Source organism: Plutella xylostella, chromosome 10 (assembly GCF_932276165.1).
Source record: "Plutella xylostella chromosome 10, ilPluXylo3.1, whole genome shotgun sequence".
In the NCBI taxonomy this organism is placed as follows: domain Eukaryota; kingdom Metazoa; phylum Arthropoda; class Insecta; order Lepidoptera; family Plutellidae; genus Plutella; species Plutella xylostella.
The window spans coordinates 1,889,680-1,909,273 of record NC_063990.1 but is presented as its reverse complement, the minus strand read 5'-3'; the positions used below and the strand labels follow the sequence as shown (position 1 = coordinate 1,909,273).

Below are 19,594 nucleotides of genomic sequence, written 5' to 3'. Positions count from 1 at the left end.
GACGTGACATGTCGTGACGTCACTGCACCATGCTGCGGGCAAAAATGTCACGAGAATGGTTTTGTGCTATCTCTTTTTCAGATTATCGCCTGAAGTGCAATTTGCTGAGCTACTTATTGCGGTTGTGACTCATGCTACTGGTTCTGACTTATGCTATGATAAATGTTGCAAAAATAATAAGAAATTAAAAAAAATACTCTTTCGTTTCTCTCTCGCGAAAATGTTCATAAAGTTTTTCAGAATTACCCCTTGAGTAACCCACTTTTGGCTTTCTCTTTTACCACCCTATATTAAAGAGGTAAACTATTAACTACTTTTAACACAAAATAATCGAAATCTTTAATTAATAAGCAATAAAAATCTTCAATTGAATGTATAAATTCAGCGACTACTTACAATGTTTCCGACCGAGTGACCAGCCGTTGCAACAAAGAGTACTTAAAAAATAATTAAATAATAAATGAAAAAGCAATAGTGTTAAATGAAATTCCGAGGAACTATCAAGTCGGATACAACGTAATACTGTCTTGGCGAGCTGGGGTTCTGTTATATCTATAAGTAGGTAGTGTGATAAGTAGACAGAGCGGCTGCGTCCCTCTGGCGGCGAAACCTCAGTCGAATACACGAGCTAAACGTTATCGGTTGTTTCTCTTATCACCTCACATCAGTTATAACAGGTTCACTCTAGTTTCGGAGCAATGCTGCGATAACCACGACTCATCCGATATCATTGTATTGACAACAAACACTCACATCTTGTACCTACTAATGTACTCCCTTGCGGGGTAGGCAGAGGTGCATTGCTGCACCCACTTTTCGCCAGTGTTATGTTAGTCCCAATGTAATAGGGGGCGGGCCTATTGCCATTTTACGGGCACATCTTTTAAACAAATATCTGCCCCAGCCGGGATTCGAACTCGGGACCTTCGGCTCAGTAGTCAGGGTCACTAACCACTACGCCATTCGGTCGTCTCATCATCATTGTAATAAACGTACCAATTGCATGGCAGCTCTTGTTCGATCGTCTTTTGTCAACATAGAGTAACCCCTCTTGAAACAAGAGGCAAGGAGTGCAGAGCAACATCTGCCAACTATTAACCGCTTGGTGCACTTTTCACAACGATAATTATTGTTAAGTTCTAACAATATCTGTTTGAGTCTTAGTTTGTATATCTGAAAATTAAATTGTAGCTATAAACCGAAACATACCTCATTATTATGGAGATAGGTATACTAATCAGGTGTCCTAGGTTCGCATAAATTTTGAAATTATAGCAAACGCTATTGCTATAGCGTATGTAGGTATCTTCCCGATTTTATCACCTACATTTATACATTCACTGTATTTTCAGTTGAACCGAATTGTATTTTCATACATTGTTTAGATACATATTGTATTTCAGTTATTCTTATCTATTTACATTGTATCGTATAATATACCTACACTTATACCTACATTGTATAACGAATAATATTTACAGTATATATCTTACACACTAGTTAATATTTATATTAGTTTAATTAAGCATAGTTGTTATTATTAAATACAATACTATTTACACTAACAATACCTACTAACATTAATACTATGTTCACATACATCACACACAATCATACAACACCAAACGTATCGTGCCCGACGGATAAATTGTCGTGTTACATCGAGAACGCACAAAATATTTTATACGTAGGTTATTTGTTGGTCAAGTCGAGCGGCCGTCGATACCGGTCCGGAGGCAAGTTCCCTGCCCCGCGCGCCCGCGCAACCTCGCGCGCCCTCCGCGGCCCGTGCGCCGCCAGTCGAAATCTCAACTCCGACGCGAAGCCTGTGCCGCTTTACGCTAGCCCGCTACTGCTTACGTTTACGCGATCTTTCCGCTGTGTACCTAGCTTGCCTAATTACTAGCTTACGCTTTATACCTAAGTGCTAAATAGTATAAACTCTGCTGTGTTATTGGCTTGTGCATTCTCCTTCTAAAATTCTATAGACTTTGTGTGTGCTTGTTCAATATACAAACCTGGACTGAACTGTAAGTGTTTGCATTTAATACCTACTCCTGCTAACACTACGCACTCACCCCGCCTATAACTGGTGACCCCGAGGAAAACACATCAAGCACAATGTCCAATGATGACGCAGAATCCGGCGACGTTCGAGAAGGTGGTTCGAAAAATCCCGTTTCCACTGACGCACGTCACGATATTTTTCGAGTCGGCGTAAAATCGCCTCAGTTTTCGCCGGAGAAGCCTGCAATATGGTTTGCGCTTATGGAGGCTCAATTTAACTTGTCGAGGATCACCAGCGATGAGACCAAATTTTACCACATCCTCAGCAACCTTGAACCTCAGTACGCAGATCTTGTGGAGGAGCTCGTCTTGAACCCACCGGCTACGGACAAGTATGAGAAGCTGAAGACTGAGCTCATATGTACCTTGTCTCAGTCCAAGGCCAAGAAGCTACAGAGACTTCTGGATAGAGAGGAGATCGGTGACAGAAAGCCATCACATTTTCTACGGCACCTTCGCAACTTAGCTGGACCCGGCTTACCTGAAGAGTTCCTGTCTGGCATCTGGACGAGCCGACTGCCGAGTAGCATCCAGACCATCCTCGCTTCTCAACCCACCGCTTCGCTCGAGACGCTTGCTGACCTGGCGGACAGGATCCATGAAGTTGTTCCACCGTCACCGCAAGTAGCTTCGACTTCCCACCACACTTCACCTGGCAGCTCCATGGACCAAATGGCTAAGCAAATAGCCGAACTTACCCAGCAAGTAAGAGCACTCAGCATGCAATCGCACAGATCGCGTTCCAGATCAAGGAACAATCATGCACAGACTCGTCATTCTGCTCGGTCAAGGGAGAGGTCACAATCCAGCTACCGGAAGCATCCCCTATGCTGGTACCACGGCAAGTTCGGCAGCAGGGCGAAGACATGCATCCGCCCATGCGACTACAAGGCGGAAAACTCCCTGGGCAATCAGTGATGGCGACGAACGATTGTCCCAGCTCCACCGGTCGCCTGTTCGTTACAGATCGCAGATCGAAAGCACAATTTCTTGTGGACACCGGAAGCGACCTATGCGTTTTCCCTCGATCTGCCCTGCGTGAACGGCGTGCGAAGACCAACTACCAGTTGTGCGCAGCTAACGGTACCACCATCGATACCTATGGGTTTGCTCAACTGAACCTGAACCTAGGACTGCGTAGAGACTATCCGTGGCGTTTTATAGTGGCTGACGTGACTAAACCAATTATTGGTGTAGACTTTCTGTCCTTCTATAATTTAATTGTAGATTGTCGCAATCAGCGCCTTATTGATAATACCACTTCTTTGTCAACTGTTGGTTCTGTAGACTTGAAATGTACTAGTATATCTTCAGTTAAGGTCTCGACTGGTGACACGCGTTTTCACAAACTTCTAGCTGAATTCCCTGAAATTACTCGACCATCTGGCACGACACGTACGACTCTACACAACACCGTACACCACATTCGTACTACACCTGGTCCCCCTGTTTCCTCATCCCCTCGCAGGTTAGCTCCAGACAAGCTGAAGATTGCTAAGCAGGAGTTCGAGGAGATGTTGGCCAGCGGTACTGCCCGGCCATCTGAGAGTTCTTGGTCGTCACCTCTACATCTGGCGCCTAAGAAGGACAATGGTTGGAGGCCATGCGGTGATTACCGAGCTCTCAACGCTCGAACTATACCCGACAAATATCCGGTAAGGCATATTCACGATTTTTCCCACAGCATATCTGGTTGTAGAGTCTTCTCTACCATTGATTTGGTCAAGGCCTATAACCAGATCCCTGTCAGCGTGGACGATATTCCAAAGACCGCCATTACCACCCCGTTCGGAATGTTCGAATTCCCTTTTATGACGTTCGGTCTTAGGAATGCCGGCCAAACCTTCCAACGTTTCGTGGATGAGATGACTCGCGGACTCTACTTCTGCTACTGTTATCTCGATGATTTTCTGGTGTTTTCTAGAGACGAGGTAGAGCACGAGAGTCATCTCCGACAACTCTTCACGAGAATGAAGGAATACGGCATCCTTGTCAACACGTCCAAATGTGTTTTTGGTAAGTCTGAGGTTACCTTTCTCGGCTACCAAATTTCCACAGCAGGAACGAAGCCGTTGGATTCCAAGGTAGAGGCCATCAAAAACTTCCCCGTGCCAACCACAGTTCGAGAACTCCGGAGATTTTTGAGCATGATAAATTTTTACCGCAGATTTATGCCCCAAGCTGCTGCAACACAAGCTCCTCTGAATGCCTTGCTCACTGGCTCAGTTAAAGCTTCCCACCCTGTTCACTTGACAGGCGATTCACTGCAAGCATTCGAGGACTGCAAGTCCAACCTTTGCAGTGCAACATTGCTGGCTCACCCAGATTGTCAGGCCAAACTCGCATTGATCACCGATGCATCTGACGTGGCAATGGGTGCTGTGTTACAGCAATTCAAGGACGACACATGGCAGCCGTTAGCTTTCTTCTCACGGAAATTCAGTTCTTCGCAGCAAAAGTACTCACCGTACGATCGTGAGCTTTTAGCTATATACGAAGGCATTAAATATTTTCGTCACATGCTAGAGGCCCGCCATTTTTCCGTGTTTACTGACCACAAGCCGATTTGTTACGCATTCCGTGAGAGGAAAACTAACTGTTCGCCCCGTCAGTACCGTCACCTAGACTACATCTCTCAATTCACAACAGACATTCAGTATATTGCCGGCAAGGACAATGTTGTGGCCGACACACTGTCTCGTGTCAGTGAATTGCAGACCATCACCGTCGATGATGAAGCTATAGCGCAAGCTCAAGCTTCTGACCAAGAGCTAGCTCTCTTCCTGGACGATGCATCATCATCACTTCGTCTACGGAAAATGAACGTACCTGGCAGTCGTTTGGAGTTGTACTGCGATGTCAGTACTCCGACGCCACGACCGTTCATACCCGAGCCTTTGCGTAAGCAAATATTCGACAGTCTCCATTCCCTTAGCCATCCTGGTGCAAACGCTAGTGCCAAGTTAGTGGCACAACGCTATGTTTGGCCAGGCATACGCAAAGACTGTCGAGATTGGTCACAAGCTTGTCAATCTTGTCAGCGTGCTAAAGTCAATCGACACGTGTATTCCCCGTTAGGTACGTACAACTTACCTCCTGCACGTTTCAAGTTCGTGCATATCGACCTGATTGGACCTTTACCAATGTCAAGTGGTTACCGTTACTGCTTGACAGCTGTTGACCGGTTCACACGTTGGCCAGAGGTCATTCCCATTGAGGATATGACTGCAGAAACGGTGGCCAAGGCGTTAGTATCTGGCTGGATAGCACGATTTGGTTGTCCGACAGATATAGTTACCGACCGCGGCCGGCAATTTGAATCGTCCCTCTTCCACCATTTGTCCATACTAGCTGGTTTCAAACATCGGAGGACGACTGCCTATCACCCGGCGTGCAACGGTCTAGTGGAAAGATTCCACCGACAACTTAAAGCCGCCATAATGTGTCACAGCAACTCTACCTGGTCTGAATCTCTTCCACTAGTCTTACTTGGTATAAGGAGTGCTTTTAAAGAAGATCTGCAAGCCTCCTCCGCCGAACTTCTTTACGGCGAGCCATTAAGACTCCCAGGTCAGTTCTTTGGTCATAGCGTAGACGGCAGTACTGATATGACAGAATTATTAGCCCGCCTACGCTCTTTTGCCGAGAAGCTGCAACCTGTACCAACTTCACGTCACGGTCATGGTAAAATTTTTGTATACAAGGATCTCGCCACTTCGACTCATGTTTTCCTGAGAGACGATGCATTGCGAGGCTCACTGCAACCTGCATACACCGGACCCCATGAAGTTATTGAAAGAGGAGACAAGGTTTATAAATTACTAATCAAGGGCAAACATGTCACAGTATCAGTAGACCGCCTTAAGCCGGCCTACATACTAACCGACAAAACCAACTTGCCCACTACTATTGACCCACCACCAGAGAAAATAGTAAATCCTGTTCGGACAACTCGCTCTGGTCGTCAAGTCCATTTTCCAGATTTTTATCGTCCGTAGTGACGGCCTCTGGAGGGGAGTGATGTAGGTATCTTCCCGATTTTATCACCTACATTTATACATTCACTGTATTTTCAGTTGAACCGAATTGTATTTTCATACATTGTTTAGATACATATTGTATTTCAGTTATTCTTATCTATTTACATTGTATCGTATAATATACCTACACTTATACCTACATTGTATAACGAATAATATTTACAGTATATATCTTACACACTAGTTAATATTTATATTAGTTTAATTAAGCATAGTTGTTATTATTAAATACAATACTATTTACACTAACAATACCTACTAACATTAATACTATGTTCACATACATCACACACAATCATACAACACCAAACGTATCGTGCCCGACGGATAAATTGTCGTGTTACATCGAGAACGCACAAAATATTTTATACGTAGGTTATTTGTTGGTCAAGTCGAGCGGCCGTCGATACCGGTCCGGAGGCAAGTTCCCTGCCCCGCGCGCCCGCGCAACCTCGCGCGCCCTCCGCGGCCCGTGCGCCGCCAGTCGAAATCTCAACTCCGACGCGAAGCCTGTGCCGCTTTACGCTAGCCCGCTACTGCTTACGTTTACGCGATCTTTCCGCTGTGTACCTAGCTTGCCTAATTACTAGCTTACGCTTTATACCTAAGTGCTAAATAGTATAAACTCTGCTGTGTTATTGGCTTGTGCATTCTCCTTCTAAAATTCTATAGACTTTGTGTGTGCTTGTTCAATATACAAACCTGGACTGAACTGTAAGTGTTTGCATTTAATACCTACTCCTGCTAACACTACGCACTCACCCCGCCTATACGTATATATAGCGCAAGAAAGATCCAAGCGTGTAATTTCCACACAATAATTAGACGTGACAATTACGTTGTGGTAGACAAAACACCTCCTGTGCTACCACAAAAAACTTTAAACTCTGTTTAACAAGTGTTTAAATCAAAATTTGACAGATTTTGTAGGCGTTTGACAGCGCTGAACACCTGTTAAATGCTGTCTAAGTTTTTGTGGTAAGGCCTCTCATGTTTATATTTAATCATAAAAAATATTGTTACATTTATAAAATAACCTGCTTTTTCAATAGGAAAACTGCGCAATCGTAACTAGGCACTTTCAACGCTCCAAATTTCGTGCAAAACTAGCAAACTGCGTACCATCGGCATACTAAACCGATACGCCGCATACCGCCGAACAGTTTGTCTACTGCGAAAGCAGACTAACAAAATACATTTTATGCTTGGAAAAATCTCACTTCGCAACTGTAATATCTTGTTCAGCACCTCCTAGTATCGTGTTAAAACATAATAAAAGGCAGTTGCCGGTTCGTGCAGGTAACATCTGATAGCGGACCCGTTTCGCTCACCTCTTACTTTGTGCTAAGTGTACATTAACTGAGCTGAGAGTTTCACGTTTACAATTGCTGCATTTTCGCAGCTTTGTAAGTTTGTCGAAAGATTTAGGAAAGCTTAATAAAGCTTATAGACTTAATAATACCGACGAGAAGATAAACTAACACTTGAAATAGAACCTAAAAAGTTTATGATCAACGGCGGGACCGAAATATTAATTCAGTTATGAATGTTGTATTATAATCATGAATATGAGTAGCATAACGTAATTGTGATTAAGCTTTATAATGAGCCAATAATCGTTCACTGCTGCTTTAAATATATTATGCATTGTTTAAATGAATAAAAATATCCATTAGCGATGAATTAAAGACAGACAGACACATTATATGACCTCTTTATTTTGCTTTCAAGGGAAAGTGGCATCGGATGAAAGTGAAGCCTTGTCTTGATGTGAGGGCCGTCTCGGAACCTGATACATATTCAGACTACGTAGCACTCTCGTAGCGCTCGTAGCACTTTCGTAGCGCCTGGCGTAGCCGCGTAGCAAGGCTTGCGCTTTATTGACATTAATATTAATATCCGTCTGCGAAAACAGAGTGTTATAAGTTGAGAGTGCTTTTCGTATAGTTTCGCAGCTTTTTAATGAATTGATGATTTGAAAATGATAAAGACATGGTTATGGTTAGTCGACAAAGATCTCTGTCCTAACTGTGTTTAACTGTGTATAATTACGTATTTGAAAAGATTTTCTATCTTTACTTTTTTGCAATCCAAAGTGGGTAGCGAAAACAAAACAAATTGTCTAACAAAATCCCCCATAAACCAAAATCCATTTAAATTGCAACTAAGTTATCCTGGCAATAAAGCTGTGGCAATCTTGTTAGGAAAAAACTGTTTTTCAGCAAGCAGGAATCGTAAACCATCACCTTAAATTTAAAATGCACATTGTATGCAAATGTTGCACACCCCTGCACGCTGCGGGAGGGAAGCCTCATTTTGTTTACTCCATGACGGCGTTAGTAGTAGTAGTAGACGGAAAAGGAGTGTTATAATTTTTACGTTATTTTTTGTTTCACTGTTTAACAGGTTTCTGACGCACTATTCATTTGTAACCTAAATGTATTTTATGTTTGCTTAAATAAATAAATAATAATAATTAAATAACTCCGCCAGCACCGATTTGATGTCGTTTATATGTAAGTATAGTAAGAAATATTAAAATAAAATTAAAATAAACTTATAATAATATCAAAATTGGTCCGTTCGTTTCGAGCTATTAAAGGTACCCATATGCCACAAAAGGCACAGCTTACCACATACACTCTTGACACCCCTGTTTTTAGATTCAGGGTTACCACTGCACCCCATTCTGCTAAAATTACCATCTAGAAGAACAACCAGCCTGCACCAGTTGATTTATTAAACCACGCCTCAGGCTATTTGTAAACACACTAACCAGGGAAGGGAGGACATGTATAAAAAGTTTTATTGACTTTTTAAACTTCATGTTTATTCAATAAAGTTTCAGCCGCTGGGACATTACTTTTTGGATTAAAAACGATGATGGGTAAAGTTAAATCTAGATTGTATATATGTATGTGTTAAATCCGAATCATGTTATTTATTTAATATATGGTAGTATAGTTCTAGATCTAGATATTCAGCAATAACTTCGACATGGGATCGCATCCGACACCATCTTCAGTTCCTAACTCCACTTTGGTTTATAGCAACAAATTTTACTGAAATGCATATCTTACTCTGCCTATCCCTGCTAAAGCCTACCTGTTTTTGTAAAATACCCAGTAAGACCCTTCAAAGAACTGAGAAAGTGCATCTACAGCCGTATACCATGCAAGGCACAATGTAAATATCTTGCATTCTAAAGCGTACGTAAAGGATTAAAAGAAGTATTCTCTTACATTTCATATCTGAGCACATTCCGTTTCGCGCTTGCAGCTAATTGCGAAATGCTTGGAGTGCCACAGACAGACAGACAGACCTACCTACTGATGGATATAGTGATACGTTGACTTTTATTGCTAATGGGGTAGAGCTGGGTTTCGCGCGCGCAGCAGTGAATATAATGACACGGGGTTACTTAACTTTTCACTCTCATTGGCAACAGGGCGGCTGCGTTTTACAGCTTCGGGTTTCATTTTGTGAATAAATATTTGTTAAAACTAATATCCGGGTCTTTTAAAATTCAATATGCGAAGAACTCAGGTTACAAGCAATGTGTAACTGTGCACAATGTAGAATATAAACTTAAAAAATACTGGTATGTAATAATCTAGTTGTTTAAAATACTTATTGATATTGTTTTGAAAACATCAGTAGTGATGTCGAATAAACAATTAAAACCACATGTCTGTTTGTATGTATATAATATAATAAGAATGTAAAAGTTAAATTATTAGCGTCTACGTCTACATAATTTTTTTAAGACTGTTTCATCAGATCATCCGTATTAATAATTATCCGGTTTAAAGTAACGTAGACTTTTTAAACTCATGTTTTAAGACGTTTAAACGTAACGTGTGATGTAAAAGGCCCCGCTACAGCGTGTTTGATATTACCATCAGGGCAGAGAGACGGCATCCGCGACGTCACCCCTGACGTGGAACACCCTTTGTTCTATATTAACTGCCATCTTACAGTTCAGACTGAGAGGGTTTGTTAAAAAATAAACGAAGCAGAACCGGTTGGTAAACAAGAATCTATATGGATTCTTTTGGAAGGCATTTTAGGTACTACTATTATAATTTCACACCTTGAAAACGACCAGTACAACTATTAGGTTCGTGAGGGCAATACCTCAATTATTTATTGGCACTTTTATTCTTTCTTTCATGGTTCACGAAAATGGATTTCAACGTACTTTTGAAATTCATTATTTTACTAAGAAAAGCCTATAAATTTATACTCTCTTATACTACAAACTACTTCTCATTTGTATATGACTAGTTAATATTTCCAACCCTTACAAATTACAATAAAAGAATACTCTAGACTTTCTTAAAATAAACTTTACACTTATTCGATCCACATGCCATCCTAATTTTACCACTCATACTCAAATACATTCTATTGCTCTATAAATTAGTTCAAATAATAAGTTACAGGCAATTATGTATTTTAATGTATTTCAAATAGATGGACTTGTACTGTAGCTAGTATGGTTGTATAAAATACATAAACTTCCCGGTATACCGTATGTTATTGGGGTACAATAGTATAAACACAATACTTCACGAAAACAATAAATATATTGATGTTTATAATGATTCTCTCGGCTCGTACTGGATGCCCTAAGTTTTCATTTTTATTCTATCTATAGTTGCATGTTAGTGTAAGCTGTTGTGAATATAAAAATGTTGTGTTAACCTATAATTGGGGTAACCTATACGTGAACAATTCTTCTATAAAAATAATATTAAAACCTGTATGTATGCTATCCTGTTGGTGTAACCTTATATAAATAAATAAACCCTTCCTAAAATTATATCCCTGTATTTTATTAGGTATGTAATGCCTCTTTTATCCATGTATGGTACCTAGCTTGTATACAGAGCAATATCTTGCACTACAACTCTCTCCTAAGTCATTGAATTACATAGTAAAACTTGTTAAAATGATGTGTTTCTCATTGCACTTTAAGTATCTCATAAAAGGAGAGTAAAAACTACAAAACGTTAAAAAAACTCAGTTACGTCCTTACATGAGGCTGCACGTGTTCACCATAATTTAAGCTAAAGTGGCAACACGTACGGATAACTACGATCGTAAATTAGTTATCCATTATCATTATAAATGGTTATAGTTCTTGATTATTATGAGAATTTGGATATTTCAGTACCTACATTGAGGGACTTTAAAATCCTTTTTTTAACTTTGAAGTACTTATACCGGTTATACCAAACTTACTGTTAGCGTTATTTTGGAAATAGTCCATTGTATGTAAACTAAATAGGGATTAGTTCTAATGGAATATTTTAAGCAAATTTATTTTATATTGCAATTTTCAATAGTTGTTTTTTTTTATTAGTACCTAATAGTACCTTTGTACGACGGGACGTGGCTTCATCTTGAAAAGTTATTCATTTAAATACCACCGAATTTAAATATATAACAAAATAGTATGTTCCATTTTCTTTTAAGTACAAATCTTCAATTAATATCAAGTTACAATCTCTACATTCGGTAGCTTCGTCTAAACAAACATATCGGCTCGTTAACTTCCAAGTGACATCAATTTATTTTTAGAGTAAAAAAAACAATAAGGGGAAGCGTAGTCCTTAGTGTCACTTTACAAATAAAACAGACAATTATAGAAGTCCTGTCGGAATACTGACGTCATTATACGCGAGTATCGGATTGCAGTGACGTCTTTATTGTGTTATTTTATTATGCGTGTTATACTAGCTTTAGGAGCTTTTAGGAGCGGTGGTAGCTCAGTCGGGTAAGCGCACGCTTCTCACGCAAGAAAAATTGCGGGTTCGAATACGGCGCTGACATGTACCAATGAGTTCTTTTAACCTTAGTACAATGTATACCATCTATCTTACGGTGAAGGAAAACATCGTGAGGAAACCTGCATATTTAGATTTAGCACTTCTAGATATGTGAACCCACCAACCCGCAGTGGACCAGGCAGCGTGGTGGGGAATGGTCGAAGCTTAGGAAGGCAGGATATGCACAAAGGTTCCACTCGAGAGAGCCAGGTGCAGGGACATTCCGTGTAAATTACGGAATCATTGTTTTTCATATTATATCAATATGCTACCTTCTTTTATACTTACTCATATAATTCAAAATGTATTTAAAAATTAGTCCCGGTTTTAGCAAGACTAACAGAAACAGCGATTGATTTGCTTATTTTAAGTTACATGAACATTTACATAATAAAAGTGCTGCACTGTAAGGAACATAACTACGAACACAATACGTGTTTTACCATAATTTATCAATATCGCCTTGCCCGTTCACTAGATATGCGACTTTTAGTTTTGAATATCGGTGGTTTTTGTGTGATTTAGGCTGGCTGGTCTTCTTGATTAAAACCAAAGTTTCACAGTGAGACAGTATTTTATTTCATCACAACACAGTTTTACTGTAACAGAATAGGATACAGAAATGACCATAAACATCAATAATTATAAATAAACCTGTGTTGCCATCAAAAGTTTTAGACTTTGATGGTAAGCTTCGTTAGGTGATGTCTGATAGATTCATCATTTAATAAAATCGAATGAGATATGCAACTCCACAAGTCGCTCAGGCTTCCGCGCTTCGCCCCCGCATTCTAGCCGTGTTTATTATTTATAAGTTTTATGACGCAAAGGGGAACCCCTGAAATAGACGCGGGGAGGCCTACAACGACGTATATTGAAGTTCAGGGCTACAAGTGCAGTGGCAACCGCAGATAAGTGGGTTCTTGTAACTTGTAAGTTATTGGATATTAGGTTTATTTTTTTCTGGGGACATTTTTTTGGTCGCTAAGAAATATCGTGAAATCTCATTTATTAAATATTGAAACATAACATTGTAAAGTGTGTAAATAGTTGAAGAATATAGGTAAAAATGTACGTATCTGACCCAAACGAACTACTGTTTTCGAACCTGTAAACATAACGTTGCAATTGTCATCTGATAGAATAATACGTGACCTATAAGTCCCAGAAGCTTTCTATCACATCTCATTTCCAAACTGTAATCAGTATACTATATTTTTGGATACAAATAAACATACAGAATACCGTGAAAACCCATACCCCTTTCTTTTGCTGCGTAGTAGGGTAAAATCCCCATAATCTGTGCAGCCGATTATTTATTCGTATTCGATTAAGCGAGTGAACGCGATTAGCCGCATGAATATTGATGGCCGCTCGAATGTTTACGTGATACCGATACGCTCCCACGTGGCGTATCGATTCTGACGATTAATCGAGCATGTTTTTTTTATTTCAAAAGGTGCGGTCCGTTCGATATTCAGATAATAGAAAAAAAATAGGCACATGGTATCTTTTTGAAATTTTCCCAAATTAGTTTTTCAAAGTTCAAAAACTGAATACCAGACTACCTTTAGGATATTAAGAGACTTTTTGTATATCAGACCTCGTTATCTCTTTCTTATTTTCTTCAGATATGTACAGACAGCTTGTACATCCACAAAGTAGGAATATACAAAATAATCCTAAACACACCTCAGCTATCTCTTACAGGCAACTCACAAAACACTATAAAAACCATCATAAATAAGGGTGTGCATGCACGTCCGCAATAACCTTCGCTGCGCCCCGGCCGGGAGTCGAACCCGGGCCTACCGCACCGGGCACGTGACGGGAATCCAGATCGTTATCGACCCCCTTATTTGTCGAATCTGCTGGAAAGTTCCAGAAAGTGAACTTGAATTTGGGATCACCCTTGTGAGTCTGTACGGGTTTGTTTGTTTCTTTAGCACTGAACTTATAAGTTTTATATCAGTGCCTCTCAGATCTTTTCTTGGCTTGTTGGTGACAAAGGTTAGTGTTTGTCACCGTGGATGGAACATTAGTCAGTCTGATTAGGTTTTAATCATGACGGCCCGGGGTGCGCCGCCGCTGTTGTCGGTAAAATTTCCATAAGTATACTAAAAATAGCCTCAGTTTCTTAACCGCTGCCCGGATTTCAGTTTCCAGAAGATTGTTCTAAGTTTTTTATTTTCCGAAACCTCAACTATTGATATTTACTTACATTACGAGGGAAGGGAAAACATTAAAAAAACAGCACTCAAAGAGGAAATAGCGTCAATCACTCGGTCCGACGTAATCCTCTTATCTTCGGAGGCTCTCAAATATTTTCCTAGGCCCGTTTTATTTTCCACCAAAAAAAACAGGACTTAATAATGCTACCAGATGTGCTGATTCCCAAGATCTGGGAAACTATTCTGGGCCTGAAAGCATTTTGTAGGCGATCCTGATTTAGTAATAACTTATTTGTATAGGTGTATAGGTACAAAGTAATAATCCCCGAGGCGCTTATGTTTTGATAGAAAAAGCTTTATTTTTTAATAGGTAACTGTGGAAATTTGTTTGAAGGTGCAAAAATATCCTTTATTTTTCAGTTACCAAAAAACGTAAGTAATAAATATATTATTAGGTGAAGTTGTCTAACTAGTCAAGACATAATTAGCAATTAACAAGCCATAATTAATTATCAATTATTATGTAGCAGAAGCGTCTTCTAAAAGTAGGTTTATAAGGCAACGCACCCTTAGTGTAATAACACTGTATAGTTTCCGGACAACACGTTTTACTTGAAAGTACACATGATTTCTGATTGCTAACCGCGTACCTTTAAAGCAGAACGGGTATAAACTATCTTGGCAAATTGTCGTTACATTGCATTTGCTTCGAGAGCCAGAATAAGGCTGCTGATTGACAGCCAGAGACCCTCCGTCTTCGTGGTTGACTGGTCAAATATACTTATTTTACAAGCAAAGCAAAGGTATGAACTGTTTTTGTTTGGGGGAAGAGCCACGGTTGTCTAAAAACAAATTATTGACACATTGTGCACAAAGTCCTGACGAAGTAATTTTATTTAAGCTGTAGGTAATATATGTTTCTTCTTTTGTTTACTATACTTAGCCCCTGTTCCACAATGTCTGGTTAGTGGCTACCTGTGAGATAAAATACATGCTGTCACTTTCTGTTATTATTTTTATGACAGTGACAGCATGTATTTTATCTCACAGGTAGCCACTAACCAGACATTGTGGAACAAGGCCTTATAGTTATCACGGTATTAAATTTAATAGGTAGGTATAGTACCTACCTAATTGAATGTAGGTATTTGTAATTTTGTTGTGATTTATTGTTATAGTCAATAGTCTAGCAATTTTTAATTGATACTATATAAAAACCATAATACGACATACTTCATCTACTTACGTATGTATGGGTATAACTTTGTAGCAAATATAAACAAGCTATCTACTATCATAAATTCAGTTCGGTTTATTAATTTGGAATATAGAAGGGATAATGAAGGCAATCGGCGTTCGTAACTGAGACGAAAAAATCCAATTCCACCCGAGTAAAGACCCCTGCAAATTGGGTCAAATCCATAACATTGCAGCCCGTAAATCCCAAAGTTCGTATTTCGAACAAAGTTACAGCCGATCGACCAATCGGGTAAGCGCTTATCGCCATCCAATGACATCAGTCCGATTACAGAGGCTCCGTAAATTTGAAAATGGAACTCAAACTTCGTTAATTACCGGAATAAGGTACTGGGTGGCGATAACAATCGGGCAATCGCGGAAGACGAATCGAAATCCGAAATTGGCACACGTAAACTTCTTAATGAATTGATAGTTTTATCTCTGCATAAACAGTGAGACAGTAATGGCAACAAATTAACGGAATTGCTACTACGCCGCCATTATAGCTGTAAGCTGTAATAGTTCGTGATTTTAACGGCTCATTAAATTAACTGTGCCATAGCCATAACAGTCAGTTACCAATACACCGCGGATTCGTGGATTCAAATATCGAATGGCTTCATTAAATCGCACGACTGGCGAAGTGCGACGATGACACCAGCAAATTCGTTACCGAACTCGGCGCGGTAACGAACCTAATATTCGATTTTCGAAAATTCGAATGCTGCTGTTTGAAATCCGAATATTTACAGAAGGCAATGACGGCGCAAATATTTTAATTGGTTCCGTCGGAGTTTATTAATATTGCCTGGCTGTTTCGTTTGGCTACGTCGCCGCAATTCTGCCATCGATTCGCAATTATTGTATTTTTTCATTCACTCTGCGCCGTATAGGGCTGTTACGGCGGTCGGCGGCGGTAGACAACATTACCATTTGCAAATAATGGCCAGGTGCAGTGGTTTGTGTTTTTGCATTTGTTTTTATTGCATTTAATTGCTTTAGTAACTCTTTTAATGCTTTTTGTGGGCGAAGGACCAAATGCTTCATTCTTCTATTTAGTAACTCTTTTAATAGGGAGTTTTCTGATAGCTAATTATTCTACAACCTTTGAAAATTCACCCCTTTTGTCGTTTACCCATACTTTTGCAACACCTAGTATGCGCTAGGATGTCCATTAAACGCCCTAAAACCCTTGTCACACCTACCGAGTAGAGTGGCGAGACAGTATCCTCGGCCGAGCACTCGTTACATTGCCAGCCGTTCATTGGTCGAGGATCAGCCGAGGATACTGTCTCGGCCACTCTATTCGGTAGCTATAACAGATGCGCTCTCCTGATTGGCTAACGTACCTGGTAATCTCCCGCTGAGCAGCGTGCAGCTTGCCGCCCAGGCGCCCTGCCTCGGCCTCGGCGGCGCGCGCCCGCGCCTCCCAGTCGCCGCGCGCGCGCCGCTCGCGCTCCGCATCGTTGCGGGCCGCTCCCTCGCGCTGCGAAAGAAAGAGATAGAGGTTAAATAGGAGAAGATTTGAGAGAAATAGTTGATGCAGTAAGACTGGCTGTCCACTGTGTAGCAAGGCACAGGAAGCCTAAAAGATACTACACACAAGCCCACCGGCCAAGGCTGGGGCTCTTTAGTGCTGCAAAGCCGGCGGCTTACAGAATCACCCAGCAGATGCCAAATGCTGGGTACGCCATATAAAAAGCGAACATATTCTCCGTAGCCGGATGATTGCATTTGATACACAACTTATTCACCACGACCACTGTCATCGATGAAGCGGCGATAAAGCCACTCAAACTTAGAAGCTACCAAAAGAAACGGTTATTTAATTTTTCGCAGACGTGCAACAATTTAAAAACCGAACACAGAAACAGTATTATTTCTGACAACGTCAAACGTCTCTCGTCGCCATATTGGAATCGGAGAAACATTCCCGCTGTTGCAAGCGGCAAAGCGGAAGTGACGCTTTATCGTGACATCTCTCGGATAAAAATCCAATTTTGAGCCCGGACCGTTTCCGGTGCCGGCCAGAGCGGACCTATCTAGATCTCTGTCGAAAACATGACGTCTTTGATCTCCGTAATAGCAGTACGACGTTGAAGACGGGTATTGGCTCTTATAAATTGCAATTTATTTTGTAAAATTAGCCTGCAGTAGGATTTGTTTCCTTTATTTTCCAAAGACCGAATTAACCGACCGAAGTTTTTTTTTTATAATTTATCATTAAAATTTAAGTAACCGATAGGTACATAGGACCTTGACAAAGTTCCCATATATTTTTCGTCGATATGTCAATCGCAGCCTCGTAATTTCCGGATGTGCAGCAAAATGCAAAACGATAAGTTTTGGTGCAATCAAATGGAAGCCGCAGCTGTCACGTCCACCGCCTGCGTGCACCAGACATTCACCAATCACAGACTTTTAATCTATAAACGATCTGCAGCTACCTACCTACCGCTACTCTACTACTAGTGAGCCATGGGAGCGTAACGTAGGTATAAGATCTCACTATTTTATTCGGGAGGCCGTTGGTTGAAAGTCCTGGCTACTACCAACAATTTTTATTAGGAATTTGAGTACAATAAACAAACACGTGAGGAAACTTACATTGTACTCATGCCATAAAGGCGATACGGTTCGCCATCTATCTCGTGAGTGGAAAGTAGTTTCAGCGTAAAGCTGATGGCTCGCTTGCGAGTCACCTCTGACTAGCCCTTTGATGGGTATAGCTACGCAACAGACACCGGCAAACAAGCCATAAGTATACCTAAGCTGCTACCCATAATCATGTGATGTACATATTATCGACGAGACAACACGCAGCTGTAATAATGCCGCTCGGATATTGAAGGCGGGTTCCGTAATGGCACGGAGATTGGACATCGGAGCCAATAAGCAGCAGATTCGAGAATATTCAACAGAATTCCAGATCGATTTGCGAGTGTTTTGAGCTGCCAGCTTTATGGTTATTATCATGTTAATACACGAGCAATGAAAACGTTCCACAATTAATAGTCTAACCCCCTTATTCATAAAAAAGTTACTGTACGCTTTAGCTATTGAACTGTTTTGTCACACTCTCACAGAGAACAATTATTTGTTCTTTGACAGGTAGTGACAAAACAGTGCAATAGCTAAAACTTCCAGACCCTCTAGTACGGGTTTTGCCATTTATGAAAACGAAAAAAGTTTACGTTTTCTCCTGTCATCTGCATACATTATCTGTCAAAAGTTTCATGATAGTTTCCATTAGAAGCGCCACTTAGTATGCGAGAAAACGTAAACTTTTATAGTTTTCGACAAACTATCAAACCTGTACTAGACCTGCAGTAAGTTTTTTATGAATAAGGGGGTTACTCTATATCTATTCATTATGCTCCCTTCGCCTCGTCCGGGAAGAAGATGAGAGCGCGTCTTTATTTACTCCTTTTTCCTATGTTTTATCCCTGTTTCCCTCATGATATCAGTCTCTTTTGTGATTTGACAGCTGTCAGTCAGTGCGGATATACCTAGAAATATCTGTGCATACATACGTCACCCCAGGCAGGTATGGCGGGCGGCCGGCGCGTTGTATAAAACTAGTTGCTGGGCGGCCGCGCCCCCATTGCGTCTTTGGCAGCGGTTGGAAGCAGAGCTCCTGATATATTGCGACCATGGAAGAGAAGGCAGAGGAGGTGGGTCCCACTGATTCGGTGAGTGACTCACATTATTTTGGTGAAAATTATTATGGTGATTCAAGTGATAGCCCTATGTCTTCTCCATCATTTAAATACAACCGGCGTAGACAACGCCATGTTAAAGATTCTAGGAAAATCGACTACATTCTGCAAAAAATTGATTCTCTGTCGAGACAAATCAATCCTCCCGCAGTTGAGGATCAACCTGAGGGTTTGGAATATACCATCGATCACCAGGCTGGTGATCTCACATCTTTATACGGGGCTGCGGCGCAGTCCGTCGACATGTGTTCCGATGTAAATATAATGGACGTAACTCCGGTGGAGAACACCCCCGTGGCTATGGTTGAGACTCAATCTTCAGCTAGCTGTGTAAAGCAAAATATTTTTTCTTCGACTACCCCCAATTTGCAAAGCAAAGTCCCAACTATAAAACCAGTCATTCCCGAAGAGCTTGAACTAGTTAATTGTTTACAAAGATTTGGTACATCGAACTGGAATAACATTCCCTTTTTCGAAACACAAAAAACACACCTTTTTACACCGGGTTATTACTCCTTGCAAAC

The 19,594-nt window shown here is 40.7% G+C and overlaps 1 protein-coding gene across 9 annotated transcripts in view; it reads right to left on the bottom strand.

Annotated features, from left to right (window-relative positions):
• LOC105390148 overlaps window positions 1-19,594 on the bottom strand; it is a 304,252-nt gene that overhangs the window by 108,689 nt on the left and 175,969 nt on the right. For all 9 annotated transcript variants that reach the window (XM_038117789.2, XM_038117790.2, XM_038117791.2 and 6 more), the window contains one exon: window positions 16,701-16,837. In XM_038117789.2, the coding sequence (XP_037973717.2) occupies window positions 16,701-16,837 (137 nt within the window). The remainder of the gene's footprint in view (window positions 1-16,700; window positions 16,838-19,594) is intronic.